Below are 26,220 nucleotides of genomic sequence, written 5' to 3' on the forward strand. Positions count from 1 at the left end.
AGTAACAAAAGGGGATCACGATAACATGAAGAGAGTAGGGACAGTGATTGGGCAGCATCAGCAATTGGTTGAACTTTCGGAGATAATTATCGCCTGCATGTAGCACTGAAATCGGAAGTACATCTCATTCCACATGTCACCGTTTTCACATATTTTTGCGATTCACCTGGCACCTAACCCGTCTGACACGCTCTATTGAGCTATATATTTATCCAACTCAAATAAGTGTACAACTCCATTCGCTTGTTTAAGCGGAAAACCGGAGGCTTCGTGTACGAGACGACCCCCAAAAGGTCCAAAGCTGGTGCTGGATCGTCAGGGACTTCATTAGTTTAATAACGTCACAGCCAATATCGCAAAAAAGAGCTCCAAATGAAACATTTGGAACAGTTGTGCAGCGCAATCCAAATCAAAAGCTAACAATTCCATGTATGTTACAATGATCCTGCGGATTACATTCGCTAGGTTTCCTACCTAAAATGTGCAGGCATGCCAGGAACACCAAAAAGGTAGCAGGCGGAATAGTAGCAAAACCCCATACTAGGGTTAATCGTACCATAAGGCGGTTTTTGGATAAGGTAATACCCTGAAATCGGAGTGCGAAGATAGTTTGGCGTCTTCCTCGGTCTACCACTACATCCATATATGTAGAAGCAGGGATTTTGTCCTCCGAAGCGTGGGTTAGAAACGGTCGGCCCCGAAAACCACACACTCTACCCAACTGTTGACCATGAACACTGGCACTTAAAGGAGGATGCTCGAACACCATAACTTATGACCATGGTGCGCAAAATCCAACTGGCCACTGGAACGTATACACCACAAACTTCTGGACGTCCATTCGTCACACAAGCACTACATGAACGAGAGCATCGTTGTTAATGTGATTGGTCGAGTCTGATACTAACTGGACAAGCTAAAACACACCAGAAGCACACTACGGCGCCAGACGCATTTGCTGACGCATTTGCTAAGCGTAGAACCGGCAGGAATGGGTCGCCTATGCCATACTCCATTGCGCTCTCGCACAAGACCAGACACCTGCATTCGAACACGTCAGACTGTTGAGTCCCGCTGGCAAGCCCGACTGCCCGCTGCTTCACTGACAAGAATTTCTGTCAGAGGCTTGAAACAAGTCCTTCGACAGAAACCGTACATTATCCCACTTCCTTATGGGTCAGATTTTTGTGTCAAAGGTACAGCCCTGTACACGCGTTGGGTGAATCTCTTCCTCCGATTGGGCAACAGCGAAATATCTATTGTCGATAAAACCCTTCGTCTATTTTGTCCATTAGTAAGTGAAGCATTTATAAACCCACATGTTTCCCGTACAGGAGCCTTCAATGTGCGCCAAGCTCTCAGTAAAACCTCGTCTTCAAGAAAAAACAAACGAGCAGCAGCACTAGTGCAAGCAGGCAGCCCCAACTTACCTTAGACGCGGGGCGCCTGATGTACCGCCGCTCGTCGCTGACAGGCTGCTTGATTGTCCAATCGGCGGCTGGCATGCCGGTCGCAAACTCGCCGATTCATGGATTGACACACGGTGCTCGGTATTCGCACAATGGAATTGATTTCGCGAAAGATACAGCATTTTCAGGATCGACACCCCATCGTGTAAAGTGTTTATGTGTATTATGCAATTTGCCTTCATTGGTGAGTTGTTTAAGTTGGCCAGGCTGATCGCGGGCGACTCAGGTGTCCACACAAACAAGAAAGAAGACGCCTGCAGCCAAACAAGCTACATAAGGTTCACCAAATCAGAAAAGTGCTGGCTCACTTCAAGATCCAGTCCTTTGCGAAACTAGTCTCACGGGGGAGCTACCAAAAGAATTAATTCTAGGTGCTTCCACCGAGCACTCAGGACCCCACAAAGACATCTTTCCAACCGAATCGCACGATGGCGCCCAAGAAACTAAATAGAGACAAGTTTGCCCCGGCAAATCCGGTCGTCCAAAGTGAGGTACTGAAAGAACTACAAGTTGCCCACTTGGAAAAAATTCGTCCCACAAGGGTTGAAGGCGCGCGAGCCGGGCTCCCATGGGGCGAACAACGTCCGCAAATGAAAAGCGGTCCTCGAAACCACCCAGAAAGGAAGCAAACAACCATGCTTCAAATTCCCCTTGGGAGCCTTTGACTCAAACTCGCCGTACAGTCATTAAGTCTGCTAATCCCTCTGGTTACAAAACTCATGAATCGCGGGCAAACTAGATAGTACCGAGGTGTTTGTTTATAAACTGCTTCAGCCTTTTCAACAAAATTTGCGATATTAAGCGGTCAGGTTGCCTTGGGCCACTGTCCAGAATCGCACTTACAGAGACCTGGAAACTGGGAGACCAGGTGTCCCTGACGCGGAGATCTCAACAAATGTCTAATTTGTTTTTCAAGCTGACTCAAAACGAGGGAAGACTGGTGAGGTTAGTTTATGCCTATATGCGGCCCTGATTATCCCAACTGTCCTCTTTAATAACACTCCTGCACCTTCTTGGGATTAGGTGTGGATTTAACACCCGGTGTGATCCCCCGATTCTCTCCTTCTCTGTGTGGTTTTCCAGTGCACCTCGAGTCCTCCAGAAGACGAACAACTCTCCACACAAGAACCGAACAATTCTTGTTCAGCTAGCACTTTACTCATCTCCTGTGGTAGGTGACCTCAACTCTCCAAAGGCCTCTGGATGTAGCTTAAGCGTGTCAGATCAAGTGAAAGTTTTGTTTCGGCATTGAAATAAGGCGTTCAAGGTAATAAGGCAACGGAATAAGGCAGTTAACATGTCGTTGGATCCACCAGATGCCGTTCAGACCAACAGCCACATATCCCAGGTTTGGAGACCACAAAACAAAGTCACTTCGTCTATCTGATGCTAATTAATGCCCAACTGGGACTAGCGACCACCGTGGGCCGACATTCGGTTTCGTATGCTATTGGGCCAGAAATCCATAACTTTAAACGTGGATTTGAAACTTCAAGCATGACGAATTTTCAGAAATGCGCGTTTTACTTGAAGAAGTTAATCAGGACCATCTTCAGTGATAGAACTATATAGGACCGCCGTCAAGAAAGCTGACGAAGCTGACACCATGCCCGTCCCAAAAATCGGCAATCTATTACATGAGTCCCAGGGTACTTGAAACGATTCGATGTCCTTCGAAAGAGAGGTCATAATTATACATTAAAAAGTTGAATACGGGAGACAGAAGTTGTGCTGGCATTTCGCAAAATGCGGAACCACTGTAAATCAGGAATCCGCCGATGGAACATACGAAAAAAGTCACAAAAACAGTGATGTGTTGTTGATATACATGAGGTCGCCGTACAAACAAGCCATTGGTGCTCTCTCTGATGGACAGGAACGGGGAACACACGAATGACCCAATAGTGGTGTTTGAGGTCTACAAAGATCTATCAGAGGTCAAAACTATTTGGGTCTACATCCAGCCACAGCGTCCACGTCACGGCAAGTCTTGTCAATGCGCAAACACAGAGTCCTCCGGCCGACTTTGACCGTCACCGTAAGGGACATTCGTTAACCCTTGCACAAAATCGGCCGATTCTGCGCGTCGCGGCCCGACGAGGTCCATCCAATGATCCTGAATGAGGCGTCGTTCACGCTGGCAAAACATTTCCAATAGGTCCGCTAATCGCTCGGCGAAGGCCTGCCTCCCTCTGTTTGGAAGGAAGCGATTGTCAAGCCAGCCTACAAAGCTATAAACCCATCAGCCTCTGTAGCGTGCCGTGTAAGGTGATGGAACGCATTCTGAAGTGAGCCATTCCAGATCACCTTACTTTCAACAACTTGATATCTCCAGTTCAACGTGAATTTCTCCCGAACCGTTATTGCGTGGCGAACATGCTCACAGTTATGGACAGCTTATCCCAAGCCTAGGACGAATGAACCATATTGGATACCATGTCCTTCGGCTTCCCAAGAGCATTTGATACACTGCTGTGACTTGATCATCCGTTACGAAATGGGCTGTGACATTATTGCGTACTTTGGAAGCTGCGTCCGCTCGAGAGTTGTCTCCTCCCACGTATCGTCGCCCTCGGTATTCTAGAGGCCCGATGTAGTTGAGAAATACCGTGATCGGGAGTATTGGATTGTTGCGTCAGCGCGCTATTTGGAGCTCAATGGTCTGCAATAACCATCGGTTTGACCATAAGCTTGGGGTCGTCTAAACTGGCTCCAAGCCGATGCCTTTTTCGAAACTCTCCCCTAGAACTTCTGTAGCCCAGCTTTTGCACCTCCAGAGGGTGAGGGCAGTACCAAAAAGCAACTTTTCCTGTTTTGTTGGCGTGATTTTTCCGGAGAATAACCCCCCATGTTCAGTCTACTCTCCCTCATGCGACTGTATACTAATGACTCTGCGATGGCCTTTGTCGCCGCATGAGAGAGATGGACGACCCTCTTTGCAACCAGCGGGCCAGAGATGGGTTGTGCAAGGTGCTCATTCATGGAGAATATTTCATTATCAACTTTCGTCCAGGTCGCTCTGCTCTTTGTTTCTGTCCCCCAGAGTTTTAGAAAGGAGTGACCCTATTAAAGCGGAATATTCCCGTTGGTCTTTCCGATTTAGCAGTGGGGACTTGGCTTCGTTTTCGATGTCACCTTCCTTATTGATGTTCTTCAACTCGCGAAGACAAGCGAGTCAGGAGTTGACTTGACTGGTCATTCCGAGCAGTGGGGACTTGGCTTCGTTTTCGATGCCACCTTCCTTATTGATGTTCCTCAACTCGCGAAGACAATCGAGTCGGGAGTTGACTTGACTGGTCATTCCCTAAACCCGTTTATTATTGTTCCACTGGGCTTCTGAGGTGTGGCACTGCATACAACGTCTTGCATTCAACAGACAAACACTTCCCGTACGTCTGTTGTGGTCCATCGCTGATGAAGAGCTCGGCCTGTATTAATGTGAATCGTGACTGAAATTGGGTGCACCGCAGGAAATGAGGGCAAATTGACAAAGGTTATCACGCAAAGGCCATTTTAGGGTGGAAAAATAGAAGAAATGACACACGTGAACCCTGTAAACGGACCGAACAGCGAAAGAATTCCTTCACAAATTTGCACGAGAGAAAGACGAAAAAGATTTCGAGCGTTTCCGGATGCCGGCTAGAAATCATGGTGCTCTCGACATGGTGCATTGGTGCACTCTGAGTTTCAACTGTTTCAGACCTGTTCCCGGATTCCTGATCTTTCTGACACCAGCAAAAAGTAGGGCTGTACCAGACGCTGAAATCTACGTGCAGTGATTCTATTAGGCATTAGATTCCTGATCTTTCTGACACCAGCAAAAACTAGGGCTATACCAGAAGCTGAAATCTACGTACAGTGATTCGACTAGGCATTCAGACAATATTCGAGTGCGTTCATGCAGCTTAAACGCTGAGCCTTAGAAAGACCCGAAATTTCTCCGAAACCATAGTTCAAGGAACGGGAAATTTGTCTTAAAGATTTAGAACCCGACGGTATTTATTCGGGCGTTTAGTACCTCCAAATGGAATCGCAGTTTTGTTGAAGGCCCACTTTGGGTGTGGGGTCCATATCTTTGCTGGTTGCCTTGGCAGGGCATGTTCCTTTCGCGAGGACAGTGGATGACTTTGTGGAGGAGTTAGCTCGTCCATTTTTTTCTCATTCAATGCATTTCAAATCAATTCATGCATATTTCCTACACTGTTATACTCAATGAAAGGTGAGTTTCATAGTAAAATTTGTTGAGCGGAGTTTCGCTGAACAAATTCAATTCACTTGTTAAATCTGATGAGTATGAGGCAAACGAACGTTACGGACCAATTTTCTCGAGTAGAATCTCCCTTGTATATTCTCCATATGGGACCTCGTGTTTAAAGAATACCGAACAACGGCAAAATATTGTATTGTACGATTTTTTGTGACTTGCGTCCCGTTAACCGGTAACACAAAGGGATTTCATGGTGCTCCGTGAACTGGGAATTTCGTTCATTAAGACAAAAGGCCAGGAGCGACATATCTTCAAAAGGTGCAAACGGACTATACTGGCTCTTCTTAAAAGTCACAACTTCGAAAACCATGGGATTTCGGCGAAAACAATTTTGGTATGCTTCTAGTGATCCAGTAAAGCAGCCGTGACGAATTTACTTGGCTCCTGCAAATTTCGCACCATCAACAAAATCTGTGTGAAAAAACAAGTCTGACAACTGCCGAAACACTAACCTAGTGACTGTGAGCAGTTCCAGCAGCCAGCACTTATTAGCCGTCTGATTCTTCATCGGTCATTTACGTATTCACAACGGCAGTTGCAGCTGGTTCACGTTCACCTGGCTGGCTCTTGCACATTTGATCACGCTAACAGGGAATCAGGCGCGAATAGGCGTCACATAGTTTCTTCCTGTGTACTGCGCACTTGTGGTTCGGTTCTCTGAGGTAACCGCACGGTGATGCAAAATGAACTGCTATGTCATCATTGCGTGTGGAGATATGGATATTCCTACCCGCATTCACCAAGAGCCGGCCGCAAGTCATCATCGAGGATAGCAATTGTCTGTCGTCTCTTAAGCATAATTCATTGAAATTACCCCTGCTACATTTAATGAAGCTGAATATCGGTCTCCATGACGGACATCATCAAGCAATCACGATTAACGGTTGTTATATATAATTGAGTCTCTGTAAAATTACCATTTTTGAAACGGTATAGCAGGGCATTCTTAGCACATACACTTAAATGATGTTTTCCGAGTTATCCTAATCCATTTCTAATGATTTTATATACCTGTATCTGGGATTTGGTCTACTGTTTTGGCTCATCATTTAGATGGTAGTTATTGCTCCTCCGTTACTCACAGGTACCCGCGGCGTCAATTGAATAGATTCTTTGACTCAGTCAGGGTCCCTTTAAACTGTGGATAGCCCACATCATCCATCAGCGTATAATTGGCCGGATAAGATAAAATATCCATTACTGGAACATGGGGGCAGCAAATTACTCCTGCCCACTTTGATCGAGCAAAATAAGTTTCTCGGTAGATCCCACTTTCGCACTAAAAATCGAATATTCTGCACTAGCATCTGCAAGCCAAGTTGCAAGGGAACGCCATGACCAGTGCCCTCCAAATGGATGTAAACGCTGCAGAGAAGTGGTCGCTGTACCGGCACCTTCCGCTGAATGATGAAAAGTGCGTCAGAATGTCACTTGGAGGAGATTCAGTGAATGCTTTGTAATGCATGGTGAGAAAATACCAGAAAACAGCATGAGTACAGATGCCAAAAAGGATCTGGGTATCTGGGTCTCCACAAAGTCGTCATTCTCACTGCACCACGAGAAATCGGCCCAAAAGGCATTCGTTATTTTACGGATGATCCGGCGCACCTTCTCCCTCGTCCGTATAACTCGCATGGACTTCCAAATACTCTACGGGGCCTACGTTAGACCGCTCCTGGAACACGCCAACCAAGTTGTCTACTCAGGAAACCTAAAAGACGTCACTCTCATTGAGCGTGTCCAGTGAACCGCTACGAAAATGGTTGTCAATCTCAAATCCGTGGACTACAAAACCCGTCTCACAATGCTTGATGTCTTTCTCCTGGAGCATTGTCGCCTCCGGCGGGGCCTAATTCCTACTTTTGTCCTGTTTGAACAGAGCTTGGTAAACAGGTTTTTCACCGTTGACCCAGCAAAAACAAGACGGGGCAACAACAAGAAGATTTTCAAGCTTAGAGCGGACACTTTCATTGGGCAAAATTTTCCTCATTTCGGGCAGTAGCTGCCTGGAATGACCTTCCTCCGACGTTTACGCTCCTTATAGAACACAGTTTACATTTCGGGCAGACATTGATTTATGCGAATCCTCCTGCTGGCAAGCATACTGCCCCGCGCTGAGAACATAAAGAGCAATGTACACCGTTTTTTCACTTGTGCCTCTCAGGTGAACGACAGCCGCTGAACGATATAAACAAAACCGGCCCGGAAACTCGGACAAAAGCCTCGATTCTGTGTTTCAATCCGCGAATACAACGTTACATTTTACAATGGCACAAACTGAAAAAGTGCGTAACAACGTGCACCATATTGTACACACGTCTTACTGCATTAGAGTCTATCACTTTCCCACCTGGTTCGTGAAAAATTAGCAAATCACCCATTCTGTAATCTTGCATATCAAAATATTACATAGCCACTTCCCTGCTGATCTGGTTCTGTGTGGTTAAATCAGCGTTTTTATTGACGGCTACCCCGGAGCTGTTGGTCTATGAGGAGTTCATGAAAGGCTCTGAAAGATTATAATAGGTAAATAAAAACCTATGTTCGTTTATGTGCATGGCCACACTCCAGATTATATTATTTTTATTATTTTATCATGTAATCTCTAATGAATTACGCGGTTTCTGCATGCATGCAATGCGCGTGTTGTCCACACAATGCAGTGATAGCCAAAGCGCCCCCTAGTGCAGGAGTCTGCGGACACTGTGCGGAAATGTCCGCATCCGGGTGCAGACATTGTGCAGAAATTTCTGCATCAGTGCTAACTGGGTCCATAGCGTACATACCGCAAAGTTGACAAATATGGGGATGGAGTGTTAGGTAGATTTCTACACGAAAATCACCTCAAAAAACGCAATCAAGCACTAAAGCTTCCTGTAAGCCTAAGTGGCCAGCGAATCTCCAGAAGATGGGACTACCCACTGGGACCAGCAACACGCTGAGATCTAATTGGTCGGAAGTGTTCACCTACAGACAATCGTGTTGAATTCCCCCGTGGTCGTCCGCTGCAAATGTGACGCCTAATGAGCATGCGAACTTCCTGAGTGATGTCGTTACGAATACTATAGGCACGACACCATGTATGTGTTATTAACCTGTTTTCAGTCGTTTACTGCATGTTTCGCACAAATGGGGGCTTCTGCCGTCCGAGGATTAGCTTAGAAGCCGCCGTTATTGTGGAATCCAAACAGTTCTGCCTCGCGATTAGGTATAGGATTCACACCTTCAAAAAATAGGACGTTGGATTGGGATGTTTGAAACACAAAATTCTTGTTGACAAGTTAGACGGTTCAGGTAGTAGATAAGTTATTTCCTGAACACGTGGTTTAACTAAGAATGACAGTCCCTTCCCAATCGCAAAGGCTGAAGCGACTCTTTTCAACTTCCATCGTATGTGGCGTAGGCGTGACGTCTGCTTGTATTTCAACAGTCGAGTTTACGACCCTGCAGTTCATGTCATTCTGGTACGTGTCCGAAATTTGGCAGCTCCGGGCTGGGATGATAAATATCTTTTCCTTTTTGAAAAAAAACGGTGTTTTTGAGGGCATTGGAGAAGCCTGGCGGAAACATTGGACTAGTAATAATGAAGAACAGTGAATGAAATTTGATGAAAAGAACTCTTATAAATGAGCCATAGCTTACTATACTCCTAGCGTGCTCACTCGGATTGTTCATCAGATCGTTTGGCTTGTTTCGTAGGTCAGTGGATGTCCTCAGGATACTATTCTGCACAACCATATGGAAAGTAATAACGGGTGATAGGCAGCAAAGTATGGAAAGAATTACCAATAAACCCAACTTATTTGATCATCGCCGCCTCTTTGGTGGAGACACCGAGACGGTACACATAGATGGTTGGAGACGCTGTCAGGTGCGTTTTCCGGCACACATGTATTCAAACCGTTGTCTCGAATGTGCTGCCTTCCTCCAGATCACCCAGTGTAAAGCTCACCAATACTTCCGGATTCACGTGTCAACGCTCCATGGAGAAGCTACCCACCACTTTTTCATCTGAACATCGAGTATCAGCTCTTTGACAGCTGTAACCACGTCACAATACGTATAAGGTTCACTACTCATGACGAAATGTGGTTGAAAAGTATCACAAATAATTGAGAACTGGTTGGGTCTTCCATTGACACCAACTCAGTTTGCAAATGTGTGCATGGTCTTCGCTCTTTATTCGTAATTGCTGCGTGTATGCCAACGAACTGCAGATATTATCCGGTGGATAACAAGCTTTGTTCGGAAATACCCACGCACATGAACTTCATATGTTTCCCCAGTCGTCGGAGCTGTTAGTGAAAAGTTAGGACACCTGTCCATCAGTTACACTACTTGGTAGCCCGTTTAGTTTGGAATCAACAAGCAATGGTAATGGTAATTGTCTTTTAAAGCTTTGCATTGATCACCAATTGCCCTTGAATCAAGCAAATTTTGTAATATAGATGCCAAGATCCTGCCTAGAGTACCCTACTTTTTTCCTGTGACAGAATATGAGTTCCAAAGATGCTACCTACTATCACCGTCAACGAACAGTGGTCAGAGGTCAGGTTCCATTGCTAATTCAACAGTGGCTATCCTGTGCCGAACTCCTCCAAATCTAACTTAGCGGCTCAGATCCAGATCCTCAGCTGCCTTCAAAGACGGTACCGTTATCCTTACTTGGCGAACAATCCAAGGTAGGATGGCTAGTCTCATAGTTTTCTGGAAAAGCGGCCTAACCACTGAAGTCACTGTTGCTACAGTAACCGTCTGAAACGTTGGATGATGAACCAGCGTCCTCTAACCACAGGTTTGGCCAATCTGCCAAGCTGTTGAGCTTTTGAAATTTGCCGCGGGCAAAAGCAGTCAAAGCCTTTGGACTTGTGAACCATTTCAATAAAATTTGTCAACTGTAGACCATGATCATGGATACACTGGTTCTAGCTGCGACAGACCCGATCGGCGGAAAGTTGAAGAGCGTGTGAAATACATTTACGTTCATAAGACGATAGCATTTTCAGTTAGTTATTTGGTGAACTGGGTGGACGAGCTCCACTGGCTGCACCGTTGGACCATTTCTGCCAGTTTCCTCAGCCATTGGTGAGTTAAATCCCCGGGGACGTTTGAATCATCATCATCAGCCGTAGGAACCACGTAGTTGCCGTACGTTGGTTGGAGTTGCCACAGCTTCTTTGACAGAAGATTTGGAGAGATGGGTTGGGTGGCTGTGCGTTGGAGGTTGCAGCTGATATAAGTGATGCGAAAACAGTCGTCGGTGGACTTTCATATGGGGAGTTTGGGACGGGAGCTATGTATTGAAGGCAATAGCTTGGATGTATCAGCGCCATTGAGGACGCGACTGGGCCATGTCTCTAACCATTCATGTGTCCCGCCTCGGGGCCCCCATCCACGGAGACGGCAATGCTGACGAACGCTTTATTTTGGTCAATATTTTTAACCAAAGACTAATTGAGGACCCTAATCGCCCTCCTGTATAGGTTTTGCACCCGAATACAGCCGCAAACTTCTCGGGTTAAAGCACCTTCATATAGCAGTGTAGCACTTGTATGCATTATTTGTGTATTACTGCCAACGATGATGGTGAAAAAAATACTGTTGATGGTGATGAGTACAGTTTAGTACCATCCTGACATCCCATGCAGAACTTCAGTTACTGAATAGTAGCGAATCTGAATGTTTTTTTTTGTCAGATGTCCCCCTTCAGAGATACTGAAGATGAATTGGACAAGGAAGTCAACTTTTAACGAAACAGTAACAGATGGTTCAGCGATTTTCCCGCCTTATCGTCATCTGTGATATCCCCATGTTCTATGTCCTGAGCTGGATTTGCTTGTATCTGGGCGATGTGAAGTTGAAACTGTGCCGTTGAAGCTTATACCGCTTCTGGAGCACTCGTGCGCGATGCCTTCGCGTGCTTTTAAGGTCGTCTGTAAGACGTTGTCGCCTTAGGTTTCGTTTACGTGCTCATTTTCCAAGAGCATGGCTTCAAGGGTCCATAGTTGGTCTCCTTACGTTGGAAATGTTTGTTCCTGATACGAGCACATCATCATCAAAGAGAGTAACATCAGTGTTGGCATTGATGCTTTGCTGCCGCCAGCACGCACACGGTCGGTGAACTCTGAACAGTCCACTACTGGTTCGTCCCTCTTGGGATTCGTTGGGTGAACGTAATCCTGAATTTCCATCAATGTTCACTAGAATATCGTCGATCCTTAAGTATGGTAGGCCTTTGAGGAGCCTATTCGGTTGGATAACGTTGTAAACGAGGGATTCTGCTAACTTAGCCTATTCGGTTGGATAACGTTGTAAACGGTTGTAAACGGTTAAGTTCCCTACCAGGCATAAGTTAAATTCCTGTTGGGTCTTCTAACTGGTAATCATAATCTCTTACTTACCTTTTAGATTCGAACAGTCATGTCAAGGCGCTATTTTTCCGGCTATCTTTTGACCACATTGCGAAAGGTGACTTTAAGCTATCTCATTTGACATTGATTTAGTTTTCTCATGGAAAACCCTGTCGGCCGTTGAAGGGTGAGTTCAATCCACTATCCGGTTAATCGATGGTTTTCAGTGTATTTCGAAACTTATGGTTGTCAGATGAACCACAGCGACACTGAAGTTGCTAAATCCGTTTTATCCATGGCTGGTCTTCAAAACGTTACTTCGTTTCAAGAGGTGAATGGACGCTTTTGGTGGTTTTAATGCTCGCACTTATAGTGCGATACAGTGCTTTTGATGACTTGTGCAATTCGGGAAAGTGCAGAAAGCAAGATTTGGAGGCGACTGCATCACTATCGTCTAGTGGCAAAGCAACAAGGAAAATCTATCAAAATAGGGATACTTGGTAGGTGAGTTGTTTTAGCTGTTTCTTTTTACCCCTGTGGCACCACTCCACATGCCTTTTTTGGCCTTCTAATGTGTGGTGTGGGAAACAGGTGTGGTTCACTAAAACCACTTTTTACATCACCGATCGTAGATTTTGTAATAATCGAGGTGTCCTGGTGGGGTTAGCTCTTGCAAGCGTGAGACTAATGGAGAGTTTCGGCCTAATTTGTAGTAGGGTGTGTGACAACTCTTTAGGGCCACCTGTCGGACAAGCGACCCCCTGGACAGAATCTCAGCTCGAATTGCAACCAAATAAGGCGCATTGAATCAAGACAGAAATTCTACCAACCGTTGGTCGTCTTGAACACGCGTATAGCTTAGTGTCTGCCAGACACCGGACTTTACTGCGATGCGACGGTCTGTGCTCCTGTGTGGCTTACAAGGTACCGTCTAAACCGCCACCTTGGTCGGGCTTGAGTGCTACGATGATTATACCGGCTACACTGGCTAAAACCTCGCCCTACATGGTTTAACCTTGCGAACAAGGACAGGGTAACAGGCACACGGAGAGCACCGAAACCGCATGCTACAGCTTACCGTGCTATGAAGTGGTCTGAAGATACAGTCTGCGTTTGGAGTGTGAGAGCAATAGAGTGTTTTCATATGAGCAGCGATTCTGCCTCATCCCGACGAAGGATGGGTTGGAAAATATTGGCCCTAAAACCGTAGCTGTAGCACCCTTTCGGTGCCTAGCTGCCATGCAAACAGTTGGTTTGCAGTTGGTGCCCACCAGGTTACGTGGTGCGAACGTTTATGTTGAAAGGTTTTACTTTCCAGAAACAGTTCATGATCAGCACAGCTGAAGTAGTCGATCTCCCTTGTCTGTGTACCTAGCATCGACTCCTAATTGACTGTCCAGATGTGATTCCAAGGAGCCCAGACGACCTACTTGAGCATTCAGATCGTCTGCAAGGATCAAAATGTCAGTGCTTTTGCTTGACGAAGGAGCCAAGAAAGCTCTCGATAGGAAGTATCCTTCTCCGCATCAGAACTGCAGTCCGTTGGAGCGTAAGTCGACACTACAAACAGGCACCGCTTTTTATACCGAGGGATATAGCTCCCTTCCCAATTCCCATACTTGACAGTTACTGGCAGTGCTGTATTTAGGTACTAATTTATCAGCTCACGCAGCTACCCACTCCACCTCCCCAAATAATCGGTAAACGAAACTGTGGCGGCTACAACCACTGTACTACAAGTACGCGGTTATTGCAGCTGACAATAATGATTATGATGATTACGACGCCGTGCAAACTATCGTCCAGAGGAATAAACCAAAATAATCCATCATCAAGCTGAAATGGTCCGATCCACGTTGTAGCTTCCAATGTCCGAGTACTCCGTCCTATTAAGTAACAGACTTTTCGCTTAAACTATGATTTCGCTTTCTTTTGATGTACGCTGTCTCCAAAATGCTCGTGTAAGGTCCTACTTTGGTCGCACACTTCAAGCCACCTGAGGTGAGCTCAAAGATTCCACATTTCACTCACAAGGTATTTGGTGGTCGTGGTTGCAACTATTCGTAGTACCTGTCGTGTTTGGTCTGCATGCAGCCCCATGGCTAAAAGCACCTTATGAGGCTTGAATTCTGGCAAATAATTGTGCTCGCGTTGTATGTCTGTGTGGCTCGGTTAAAATCAATCAAGATCGATGCCGAGAAACGGTGTTTACTTGTCCGTTCCGACGGATATCACGACTGCTGCGATCAGCAAGAACGATAAATGTAATCTTGGCAGATGGTATGTACGTCACTTTGGGCGACCAGATCAGAGGAAGCACAGTTGAATGGGAGACTCGGAGTCGACACTCATTGTTCTGATGAGCTATACCCTGAACAACTGTTTCTGGCCTTTTTGAGCTTTCAGCACAAGTGCCCACACTAATTTAGTTAGAAGTCACCAACCACAGATCAGTCATACACTCTGTTGGACTATGTGGCCGATGGTCACCGAGGGAGTCTTAATTGGGAATTGCTATTCCTTCCAGGGGTACACAACTGAAATCAGGCAATGTCATCGTACGAAGTCGGCTATCGTTTTCTTTCCTCCATTATTAAAAGTGCTGAAATAGAATAATTTTGTTTATCAAATTTGTCGGGTTCCGTTAGCCAAACGATACCGAGCTGGTTTGGTTGGAATATCTTTGGGAGCGCACAGTCACGCTGATGATGGAGACTGCTTGGACGTTAAATTGAAGAGAATGAATGATGCTATGCTTTCACATTCAGAACTGTCTTCTGTCTCGAACAAATGAAAATCATCATCATTGATAGCAACACTATTGAGAACACTGGTGCCTCACCGCAGCAAAACCATATGAATTTATCTTAATAAGGGAAAGAAGGAACAAAATGGGGCAGTGAGAGACCTAGGGCTAACCTACCACAGTCATCTAAGGTACCTGCATTTCCAACACTAAATCAGACAATCTGAATAGAAACTGACAGCATGATAGCCACCAACATCGGTGGCCATATCGTTCATTACCTCCAGCCAGGTACCGAGAGGATCAGGTGCACCCTATTCTCGAAGGCAAACAGCACTCAAACTTTTCGTGACATCCTTCATTCGCCTCTGCGATGTCGAGTTGTGTCCAATCCTAGTTTTTCGCCACTCCAAATTAGGCACGAAAAACAGTCCCCGTTTCGGCAGGCCGTAACTCAGAAGGCGAAACATACGGCCTAGCCACTTATGCTTGCAGTGCAGGATGCGTTCATTGAGCGAAATTTTCTCTGCTTCACCAAAAACCTGTCTTCTGATCCCCTTATTGTGAATTCGCTAGTTCCAGACGAGGGGCATCGATGGTTAAAGACCTGAAGATATCTCAGATCCTCCGCTTTAAGTGGCCAAATTTCACAGCTGTGTAACCATACAACCCGCACTACAGTTTAATATACGCATCCTTTGTGACCAAATGGGACGCCTTATTGATGCCACAACTGGTACTAATTGAGAAAAGCAATTCTAGTGTTTGAGGTTCGTGCATTGACTTGATCCGTCACGCTACAGTCAGAGCTGATGGAACACGTACATACAGATACATATAACATTCCACAACTTCCATTGCAACTTTCTGAATTCTAGAGGCATGTTCAAAGTCTGTAACTTCCGCAACATGCCTTTGCCATTCGCGGGCGCGAAGCATGTGCCGAAGAACCTAATGGCCTCTGTAGGTTTTCTAGTATTCAAAGCCGAGAACAATCTCGTCTGCATGTTCCAGGTTGATAGGGTCCTCGCTCGGAGGGAGTTGAGCATGAGGATTTTGGACATCTGCCATTGTTCGCCTCAATACACCCATCGATAACGAAATTGAACAAAAATGGAGAAAGGAGACATCCTTGTCAGGCACCACTGCTTGTACTAGGGCTTTTGGAGGATTCTCCATACATTCACGCATCCAAAAGTATGTGAATGCAAACAGCTCATCGGTTTCAGAATTTTCTGGGGTGTACATATTGTACAAGTATGTTCAACCGGTCGACAGAATCTAACACATTGTTGAAATCAAGGGACAACAAAATTGTATGGCGCGTATATGCATGCCGTTGCTTTAAAACTTTATTGAGTTTGAAGATAACGTTTACACAGCCCCTGCTCGACTGGAATCCTGCTTGTTGTTCTTGGGCCCCGTCTTCGCTCGTCTTCGTAATAAAACGTGGGATAAGAGGTGCAAATAAGGTCGTGCCAAGCTCTCTTTTGCAGACAGGCGAGCGGTTTTCTCGGCGGTTGTTTCTTCCCATTACTCACGTTCCTAGAACTTCTTCCCTACGTAACGTACTCAGTTTTCTGGACCCACCAAGCTTTTCGATCCGCGCGGATGCTATTTTTCACCTGAAGTCTGACAGTTAGTCGAGTCCTACTGTACTCTCGGTCAAGAGCAATTCTCCGGGATGGGAACCATAACAGCCGCTATCTCGCGGTCCAAACTGTTGAGTCAGAGGCCAGGGGCACGTTCCCAAAAACCCTACATCTTCCCACTGTCTTGTGGGTCAGGCTTTTGAGTCAAAGGCTCAAGTTGGGTTACCTCAACAAAACCAGTCTCTTTTCGACGTGGGCAACCATGAAGTAACATCTGCCCTTGCAACTCTTCACTCACCGGCCGTCCCCATCCATCGAATGATAGTGTTGTCAAACCATCTGCCAATCCCATAGCCAATGCTCCGCGTCTAAACTGTCGCTCAGAAAAATATACCAAAGTAATTACTAACTTCTAAAGGTCTGATTCGCATTGCACCCTTCAATATCCGTACTTGTGTGGAATCGGGATACAGGCATCTCTTACTGAAAACTTGCTTTCCCTCTGTCCATGGATGTTGTATCTCCGAAAGACGCAGGTAAATCTCTTCGGCTCGTAGATTTTAGCCCATTCTGTTTTTTTTTCGGGTTTCGTCCGAATGATTGTGAATGACGTATTTCATTAGATTAGTGCACACAAAAAATAGGTTGCTGAAAACTCCTCGGCAATTCACGACTTGTTTCGCCCTTCGGTGACATCTCGAATATCGTACCAACTGAAACATGAGGCGGCCTTTTTGCAGCACATTCAGTTGAAGAATATCATGAACTATAGATTCACTTAAGTCTCCCAGTCAAACCAAATTAATATGCAGAGTGTATTTGTCGAAATATAGTTGGACTCTTCACTGCTTAAGCGTCTTTATCCCCACTTCATCGGTAAATGAGATTGTTCAGGCATCTTTCGTCTTTGGTGAACGAAACTGCAGCAGCCACCTTTAACACTTTTTAATACGTGTTTGTGAGTTGCCAAACTGGAATCGACATTTTTTCGCACACGTTTCGACCTAAATCATGGGCGTTTGGAAGTAAGATCGTCTATTTCTGTGATTCATCCTCTTTTTTCTAGGTTGCATGGCTGAGCGTTTGAAGGAAAAACTACTACGTAATCCAGGTTTTTCAGTCGACCGGCTTACAAGTGGAGCAATTTCGAACCTGGAGCCTCGTCTCTCGCTGTCTGTTGGTGCTGATTTTGTCTGTGGACCAGATGCCTACCGCGATCTGCCCAGGCTGATTGCAAATGCGCACGCTGGAATTCAAGGTGCAAGTGTGGCATTATCCCTTGAAGAAACATATGCTGATGTGAGGCCTGTCAGACTGTGCCAGTCGTCCGAAGACGGACTGGAAGGAAATCAGTCCAGTCCATCAGCCTTCCTTTCTGTGATGCGTGGATGTGACAACATGTGCACCTACTGTATTGTGCCGTTCGTCCGCGGTCGAGAGAGAAGCAGGCCCTTGTCTTCAATTATAGATGAAGCAGCCCAGCTGTTTGAAGCGGTACTTAGTTGAAGTCATGCTCAAAGGTTTTCAGGTCTAGGCTTTTTATTGACCACTTCGGGTTGTCATGTTTTCCATATGTGTACAAATCGAGGGTCGTTAAGTAGGTGACGTTGGTCAGCTGGCAAAATTGGGATCCTGTCTTTCCAGAATCTCTCCTCTACCCGCCTGAGTGATGCAAAACAGTAGTCTACAATGCATTTGTTGTCAACCTGGATAAGCTCTCGATCATGCTTTGCCTCACCTTTTGTATACCACAGACTCAATGTTTTTCCAATGCTAGCAATGAATATGTTGGTCTTATAGCTATACTCAGACTGACCTTACATGGCATTGAATCGCTTCCCGACTGCTATTACAATGCGATCATAAGCTAACCGGTTGTGCTGGTCACCATCGCCATCATTGGATGTTGAAGTAACTAGGCTGGAGCCACTGGGCTGGGTTAAGATCGCCGCAAAAAGGCTCACTGAATTCCCTTGAATGTTTTTGACCCCTGCTACTGAATTAGGTGCTGCTTTTCATCGGTTTAGTGGGAAAATTGACATCATGGTATTGGTTAGTACATGGAGAATTTGTAAAGGAAGCCCGCTACGTAATTACTGAAGACTGCATTCATTGCCCTCATCGTCACTGATAACAGCACCAATCTGGAGCATTAACCACAACCATGCGGCCACATCAGTGCAAGTGATCGTTTTTGTTCCTGAGAGGAAAATTAACCTTCTGACTGACTCCATTTCCCATCTGTAATCTGTCTATTGCAGTGCGGTTAACTGATAGCCCGGGGTGGACGTAAACACCCGGGTATATCAACTTTTACGAAAGTAGGTTATTTTCTGTATCCTGGAGCTCATCTTTTATCATTCACAAGTGCGGATGACAAGGAAGAACACGCTGATCTTGCCAGCGCCACCGAATACATGCTTAGGTGAGCTCAAGTGAGTCTGTTTGACGTGAGAGTGCGAACCAGTAAAGGCGACATGAGACAAGTGTGTCGCACTTTCAAACGAAATCTATCCACTCTAAAAAGATATAAATAGTCTCTACATTACTGCTCAGAGCTCGAGATATACCAGTGATTAAGGAACTAACTTATTGGTCAGAAGGTCCGTGGCTCGAACACAATCGCGGCATCTCGACTGCTCCTGTTTAGGGTTGGGCAACCTGGCGGTATCTCAACCCTCGTGCCTCCCTCGGATGGCATATCAGCTAGACACCGAAAAGGTGTTGCAGGTCAGCGAACGGTAGACTACTGTTTAATTTTCCACAGTTTTGGGGTGGCATGTATATGTGTTGCAGGTAACTTGTCCATTCTCGGTAGACCATAGTTTGATGACTGGTGCGTGGACTGTCGTGCGATACGCCGGTTAAAACAGTAGTTTATCAATGCTTTGTGTTAGGCCAGGTTCAGCTCTAGCATTATCCAGATTCGCTCACATGGTGTCGATGAAGTTGAGATCCTGACTTTCTTGTGTACGACATTCAACAGCTCACTAACCTCTGTCAAATGCGAATTAAACTTTAAAGCCAAACGGTCGCCACATGTCCGGTTGTCATGAGTCGACCACTCATTAGTTAACTTTGGTGCCTTGAAATTCAGGGCACTGATGGTTACTGTGGTTTAAAAGTGCGTTTGGCTAATTTATCAATCTAGTATCCTCAGTGGACTGACATGTAGGTTCATTCCATGCTTAAACTTGTCAGTCAGACTACAAACACGAAGACTTTAATGTTCTATTGCAGTGGGAATGCGTAGCCAGGCTCTGAGATATCTTGCTACATGCAGTGGTCATGTGACAAAGAACCTGCTTTTCCCCCTGTCGTGCTACTATCTCAGTTGATCCGAACAGGCGTGAAGATTAGGGGAAATCATTGACCATACATGACAGGAACAGCTTTGCGTGTGTGCCCTGCAGGAAGGTGTAAGTCTACACCAACCAGCGACACACTGCAACAAAATCACCGAAATCCAGTATGAAACGAAACCCATCACATTTTTCAAACGGCTGTCTACTTTTCAGTAGAGACTTCCCGTGGTTGTTTCTTGAGAGGGGCTAACCGTATGATTTTGGTGACGATGAGTCCTCTTTAACAATAAAATCGAACGTTTTCTTTGGTGTCTATACATTTTTCCAGGGCGTCCGGAATATTACTTTGTTGGGCCAGAATGTCAACAGTTATTGTGACCAATCGGTTCCTCAGAGCCGGACGCTCACATCGACAACCCAGCTTACACCTGGATTTCATGCAGTCTATCGACCAAAGCTTGGCGGTCTGCGATTTGTGGATCTTTTGGATGAAGTCAGCCGCATAAGCCCGGAACTTCGAATTCGATTCACTTCCCCGCATCCCAAAGATTTTCCACCCGAGGTACTGCAATGTTTTGAACACCATAGACTTCTTTGCTTTTGATAGTTGACAGATGTTGAAACTTCCCGGTGTCTATTTGGATTAAAGTTAGCTTGCCTTTTTTGGTCGCTTGTTATTGAGTGAACAGAGAGTGCATGATTTTTCTGCCTTTACTTACCCATGTACAAGTTTGGATTCCCCGAGAGATATTTGAGTGAGCCAGATTTCCACAAGCGTAGGTTTTACACCCGGGAAGTTGTTTAACCGAATGCGGAGGGAATGAGATCCCCTCAGCCTCGTAAACAGCAGCCACTTTGTCATATTATTTACATGAAATCCATGAAATGCGCATGAAATCCATGAGGTCTGTGCTATCCACACTCAGTCATCTGAAAGCTTCGGTTTGTAGTGTGAAACATATACTTACGATTGTAGGTATTAATAAAGATTTTAGAGTTTCGGGTCCGGATTTCATCTTTTAAGTCAAGCCAACATGTATTGAGAAGGTTTGAATCTCTGCCCATCCGTTTCGTGCCTCTTGCGACTCGTCAGCAATGCATATTTTACGAGTTCCTAGAAAGCTACGAGCCGTAAATCTTAGACATTCAACTCTCTGTGGTGGGTTGTTCATATCCCAGGTAGAACTTCACGAGTTCGAATCCATTTGGAGACTCGTGAGTTGTGCATTGCTAGTGGTTTTCAACGGGACGAAGTGGCTTCTCAGCTTTCCTCTTGGAGCACCAGATCTGAAGTAAGAAAGATCTCCACTCATTCATCTGGTTGGGCTCTGTTGTACGTTTCGCCCTCGCTGATCGAGATGGGCTAATGTTATCACCACCCCTGAAAGTCTAACGGAATACCTTTTATCCCGAACTACATCCTTCTAAGAGTAAAGATTCCGATGGTGAAAACAAAACTCTCTCTCAGGTGCTGCAGCTGATCGCCGAACGCCACAACATTTGCTCTCATCTTCACCTCCCCGCCCAATCTGGAAGTGCAACTGTACTGGATCGTATGGGACGCGGCTACACACCAGATGCCTATCTTGCCTTGGTGGAAACAGTGCGGAAGACTATCCCAGGTGAGAACCTGTTCAGTAGTGGAAGAGCACGCCATGCATCCCTATACACATTCTCGTCCAACTGTTACTGGTCTCCTGTCAGTTCCTCTTATTGTTTTTGGTTTCAGGTGTTGCCATCACGAGTGACTTTATAGCCGGATTTTGTGGGGAAACCGAGGAAGATCATGAAGCTTCCGTTCAGTTAATCAAAAACGTTGGCTACTCGTTCACGTTCTGCTTTCCTTACAGCATGCGGGAGGTAGGTTCATCGCGCACATTACTGTTTATCCGGACCAAACTAGCATCAAACTGATTGTCTTTAAGGCAAAATAGGGTTTGTGGTTAAGTTAAAAGCAAGGTTTTGGCGGAGGTTCCCTTACTTCATGTTGACAGTATAATGCGAGATACGTTAGACGAACATTTCAAAACAACCTCACTGCGCATTTTCTCTTCCTAAGTCACAATATGCTGCTCGACTTTTGTGTCAGTTGTTCATTAGAACGAGACTATACATGGTCATGCGGTGAATGCTCTTGAATGACTGTTGAGGACTTGTTCTCTCGTATAATTTGCTCGGGCTCATTCGGGTCACTCACTGCTGGTGTTTTGTTTGCTCCGCAGCGATTATTTTTCATCTGCATTGCCCTTGGTAGCTTGCAAACGAAATTCTTTAGCAACCAACAAAAGTTCGTCCGGAAACCGTTCGGAATAACGTTGGGAGTAACCACCAGTTATCTGAGCTGTTAAGCTCAATTTGTTGTCCCTATAGTATGCCTCAGTGAGTTAGGACGGGGCACAGACTCATTTTGTTCTTATCATTGCCAGGTGCGGCACATGGTTCACTACAAAGGTGACATTTAGTGCCAAGGGAACGATGTTTTAACGGAAGAATAGTGGACTCAGGCAGACCCGCAGACTTTGTCAAGGCGGCAATTAAGTTTAAACAGGAAGAATTCAAGCTGACAAGTGTACGCGAGAATCTACAGAACACTGGAATGTCCTCTGAGAAAGCCACGATCCATCGATATTCCTTACATATCGAAAGAAAACACGGGAAATGTGCATAACTCAGATTTTCGTTTGCTTTTGAGGAGGCTCAGGTTGCATAGATGGATGTCATTTCCGTCAAGCTGGGCAGTTTGGTCGCAAACGTTTCTTCACCATTGCTTAGCAAGTTGGCAGTGTTTCGGTTCGTCAGTTTTCAGCTGCCCTGATAGCTCGATGGACTGAGAAGAACAGAAGAATATCATCTGCACGGCATATTTCGAAACAAAATCTACCCGCGGAATTGCATCAAGAGAAGCAGGAAATAAAAGACCCCCGAACGTAATAACAACACGAACAGACAAGCCAAAGGGTCATCATACCGTACATTGAAGACGTACTCACAGCGCAACTACTACAGCCAAGATGGAGCCCGGACCGAAGAAAATCAACCAAAGTACCAAAATTACTTCACGGACCGCCATACTGTGTTGGACACACTGGACGAAAACTGTCTACATATACCAAGGGACACAAAGCGGTAATCAGAAGGCTGCTGTACTCCCCATGGTTTTAATTACGAAGACAACGGACAGAAATTCAACCTAGGAAACGTGGAGATCTTAGCATATGGAAACAAATGTGGGTGTTTCACCATAAAATCAGCGAACGGATACATAGAAATTCACTCAGTCTATGTACCACGACAAGCAAAGAATTGTCAGGCTCAAAAGGAACCGACCAGCGGTGCACGGATCAGGTGACAGTCATGGCAAACGTGGAACCAATTGGTCAGGGTTCATTTGGAAGAGGTTGGAAGGCAGACTCAAATGTCATCCGGACGCCGACCAATCTTGGAGCTAGCCAACCATCCGACAAAAGGGGCCAAACGATTTATCTTGATCAGAGGCCACCCCTCCCCCGAGTCACCAAGGCATTTTTGGCATGAGAATGGCACTGCTGGACACCTACGTACCAACAACTTATTATGCACTGCTGATATTCCCTCGGTTTACGGTCAGATTACCAAGCTCAGCAAACAGAACAATATCTTCAAGTTTTTCATGTTATATTAGCATCACTCAATGATTGATAGGTGGAATTTTCTGAACCTCATTCGATTGTCGGTTTTTTTCGGCCTGAACCTTTAAATAGGCTATAGCTCGCGATTGGAAAAGTTTAGGTGCTCCCAGATGGTGTTCTTGCTAAAGAAGAGTAAGTTCACCCTGGGTGAGAGTTCTTCGGCGGCTCGTTACCTGTTTTGTCTTCCCCGGGGCTCATTAGGTGGGCATAGTCATCGGGTTTCCCTCGATCTTATTTCCGACCTCAACACTAATCTGTGGAGCTGTATACTCACTTGGCGCTAACGGGAAAGTCAGCTGAATACCAGCTGAGTTTCATGTTGTAGTCTCTGAAATTTCTGAAATCTCGTGTGTTTGGATCACCAAAACGACAGTCGATTTGAAGGCCCTTGCTTGGAACCAGGTTCGTCAAAATGGTGCTCCACGGTTTTGTGCAATTGGGTACCCGGTCCACCGCACTAGTAATTGTTATTACATTCTGTTCTGTTCCCATACCTTGGCTGGAAAAGGCCTCGTTGAAAACACATGACCCATTCACACCTCGACGTGATTTCTCTGCGTCATGCATAACTATCATTCAGAATTAATATCAAGTTGTCGCCTAGAAACCCGATTTGTCAGACCTTTTATTTGCCATTTTTCACTGACATTAATGTTGAAATAGTCGTCCGAATGCCACTTTCCCGGATGTGGTCAGTCGTCCTACTGTTTCAATCTTTAGTCTTCCTTGTTTTACCACCAGAAAACTCGCGCTTACCACCGCCTGGTAGATGACGTCCCGTTGGAAACCAAAAACCGTCGTCATTTAGAATTGAAGGCTGCAGGGCGGCAAGCCAGTTTGGAATTTAATCGTGCACAAATCGGCCAAATACAGCTTGTCCTTGTAGAAGGGGTGAGTAATGCTACTGACTTTTGTGTGCTGCATCTGCCCTACCTAGTTGCTATTGTAGTGCTTGGTCTAGGACATTAAAACTGACGCGTCCTATCGCTACTTGAATGGACACGCTTTCCGGTGATCCGATTTGCTTACATTCGGTTCCATTGCCATCCTTTTCACTCTCCGCTCGCTGACCGCATCGTCATTAACAGAAGCAAAAGTATATTGTGGTTATAATTAACTGTAAAACCCCGGTGCCAAAACACTGAGTAAATTGTAGCGTATGCTGTAAGACAGTTGTAAGACAGAATTGCCCCCTGTTTTACTCAAACCACTCGCGTGTTTCACGGTAGATGGTGCCAGCTTCAAAGCTCTGTGCTCTTCCCCAATTCATGATTTTTACACCAGTGGACAACGGCTTACGGGGTAAGATTCTGGGGGGATTCCTTTTCGGCTGATGATACACGACGTGTTATTTGAAGCTGTCGAAATTTCCCTTCGTGTCATTCTGATCGAATTTCAGTTTGTCTTATTTTCTGATGTCTCAATATCCTTCATCGCTCCTAGCGCAGTCGCCGCTCATTCGAGGATGTTTTTGGTTTTAACGACTGTAATGTCAAAGTTATCTTCCCTCGTATGATGGCCCAATCCCCAACGACGGGGTCAACAAGCACAGCGACTACTCTGAACCCAGGGGACTACGTTGCGGTGCAGGTGAGTGATATTTCTTAGCTTAGGTATTTTGTCTCAACTGATGAGTCTTTACACTCTGATAACCTTACTTTGTTTTAATCGAACCACAAGATTTTTCCCCAGAAGAATTCAAATCGTCCTCCTCCTGGAGTCTATCCTGAAACTTATCTGTTGGTGGCTTGACGCACTCCTCTTAGAAAGAGTGAAGTATTTGATCTTATTGTTGTTTCGGGTCGCATCATCGGCCTTGTCTTGGTTCGACAACGAAAACAAAAATCTCATTTTGTTCGGATATCTAATAATGGTACTAATATACTACAGTTCTCCTCCCAAAAAAGGTGCGTAAAAAGTGAGTCGCAAACAGTAATATTTTGTCAACATTTAGTAGTTTTCTTTGAGCAACTCACATTTTCAGTGTATATTGCGGCAGGCTGCAGTTCTGAAGCTAAGAAAGGTGGGTTTTGAGATCTGTCATGACCGCTTCGTACTTTCATCCTGGCGGGCGAGATAAACGTCCAAGTTGGGCGACTAAGTCCGGAGGAAATACAACCGATCGCGGTCCACGGCCGACGCTTACTGCATAGACGATGGAGAACAACTCTCATAGAGATACACCGCACAACGGCCGTCCAGAATCAGTAGGAAATTTCAGTACCAGCGCTCACCCCGTGTTATTAGGTGACCGATCACAAGCCCGTCAAACACTGTTAGGTCGTTTGGTTGTCATTTACCAATGTGGAGTTCCAATTGCTATTTTTATTACCGAGATGCGCAATTTGATCTCGGTAGTGCCGGAGCACAGTAATTCCGTTCATCAATGGATTTCACTAGCTCAGCGATATCGAGTTGGTCTGACTCAGTAAACTGAGTTGGGTCAACAAGTGCTGCTTCTTTGGATGGAGACCCCGGGACGCAACTTATGAATGGTCAATGGCCCTGGCAGACATGACTCAGTGATGCAGTTAGTGGCGCTCATGCGTCGAAGACATCGCCTTCAATTCCTAGCTGTCCAGTTCCCTAACTGAGCAAGTCAGCGCCTCCAATATTTAGTTATATCTCACACGTTCTCCCATTTTCCGGTGGTCGAAACCAGCTGGAACTTCAATTCCTAGCTGTCCAGTTCCCTAACTGAGCAAGTCAGCGCCTCCAATATTTAGTTATATCTCACACGTTCTCCCATTTTCCGGTGGTCGAAACTGTAACAGCTGGAACCAACATACCCTTCGTACAAAGTTTATAGCTGATAAACCGATC

The 26,220-nt window shown here is 45.6% G+C and overlaps 1 protein-coding gene across 1 annotated transcript; it reads left to right on the forward strand.

Annotated features, from left to right (window-relative positions):
- Positions 1-17,490: 17,490 nt before the first annotated feature.
- On the forward strand, positions 17,491-24,286 carry T265_12681 (hypothetical protein; the record flags this gene model as incomplete). The annotated part of the gene is made up of 5 exons (XM_009164944.1): positions 17,491-17,918; positions 20,058-20,291; positions 21,198-21,351; positions 21,459-21,589; positions 24,118-24,286. Coding segments are annotated over 5 exons (1,110 nt in total), but the record flags the coding sequence as incomplete, so codon positions are not given.
- Between the last annotated feature and the right edge of the window lie 1,934 nt (positions 24,287-26,220).

Source organism: Opisthorchis viverrini, assembly GCF_000715545.1.
Source record: "Opisthorchis viverrini unplaced genomic scaffold opera_v5_10, whole genome shotgun sequence".
In the NCBI taxonomy this organism is placed as follows: domain Eukaryota; kingdom Metazoa; phylum Platyhelminthes; class Trematoda; order Opisthorchiida; family Opisthorchiidae; genus Opisthorchis; species Opisthorchis viverrini.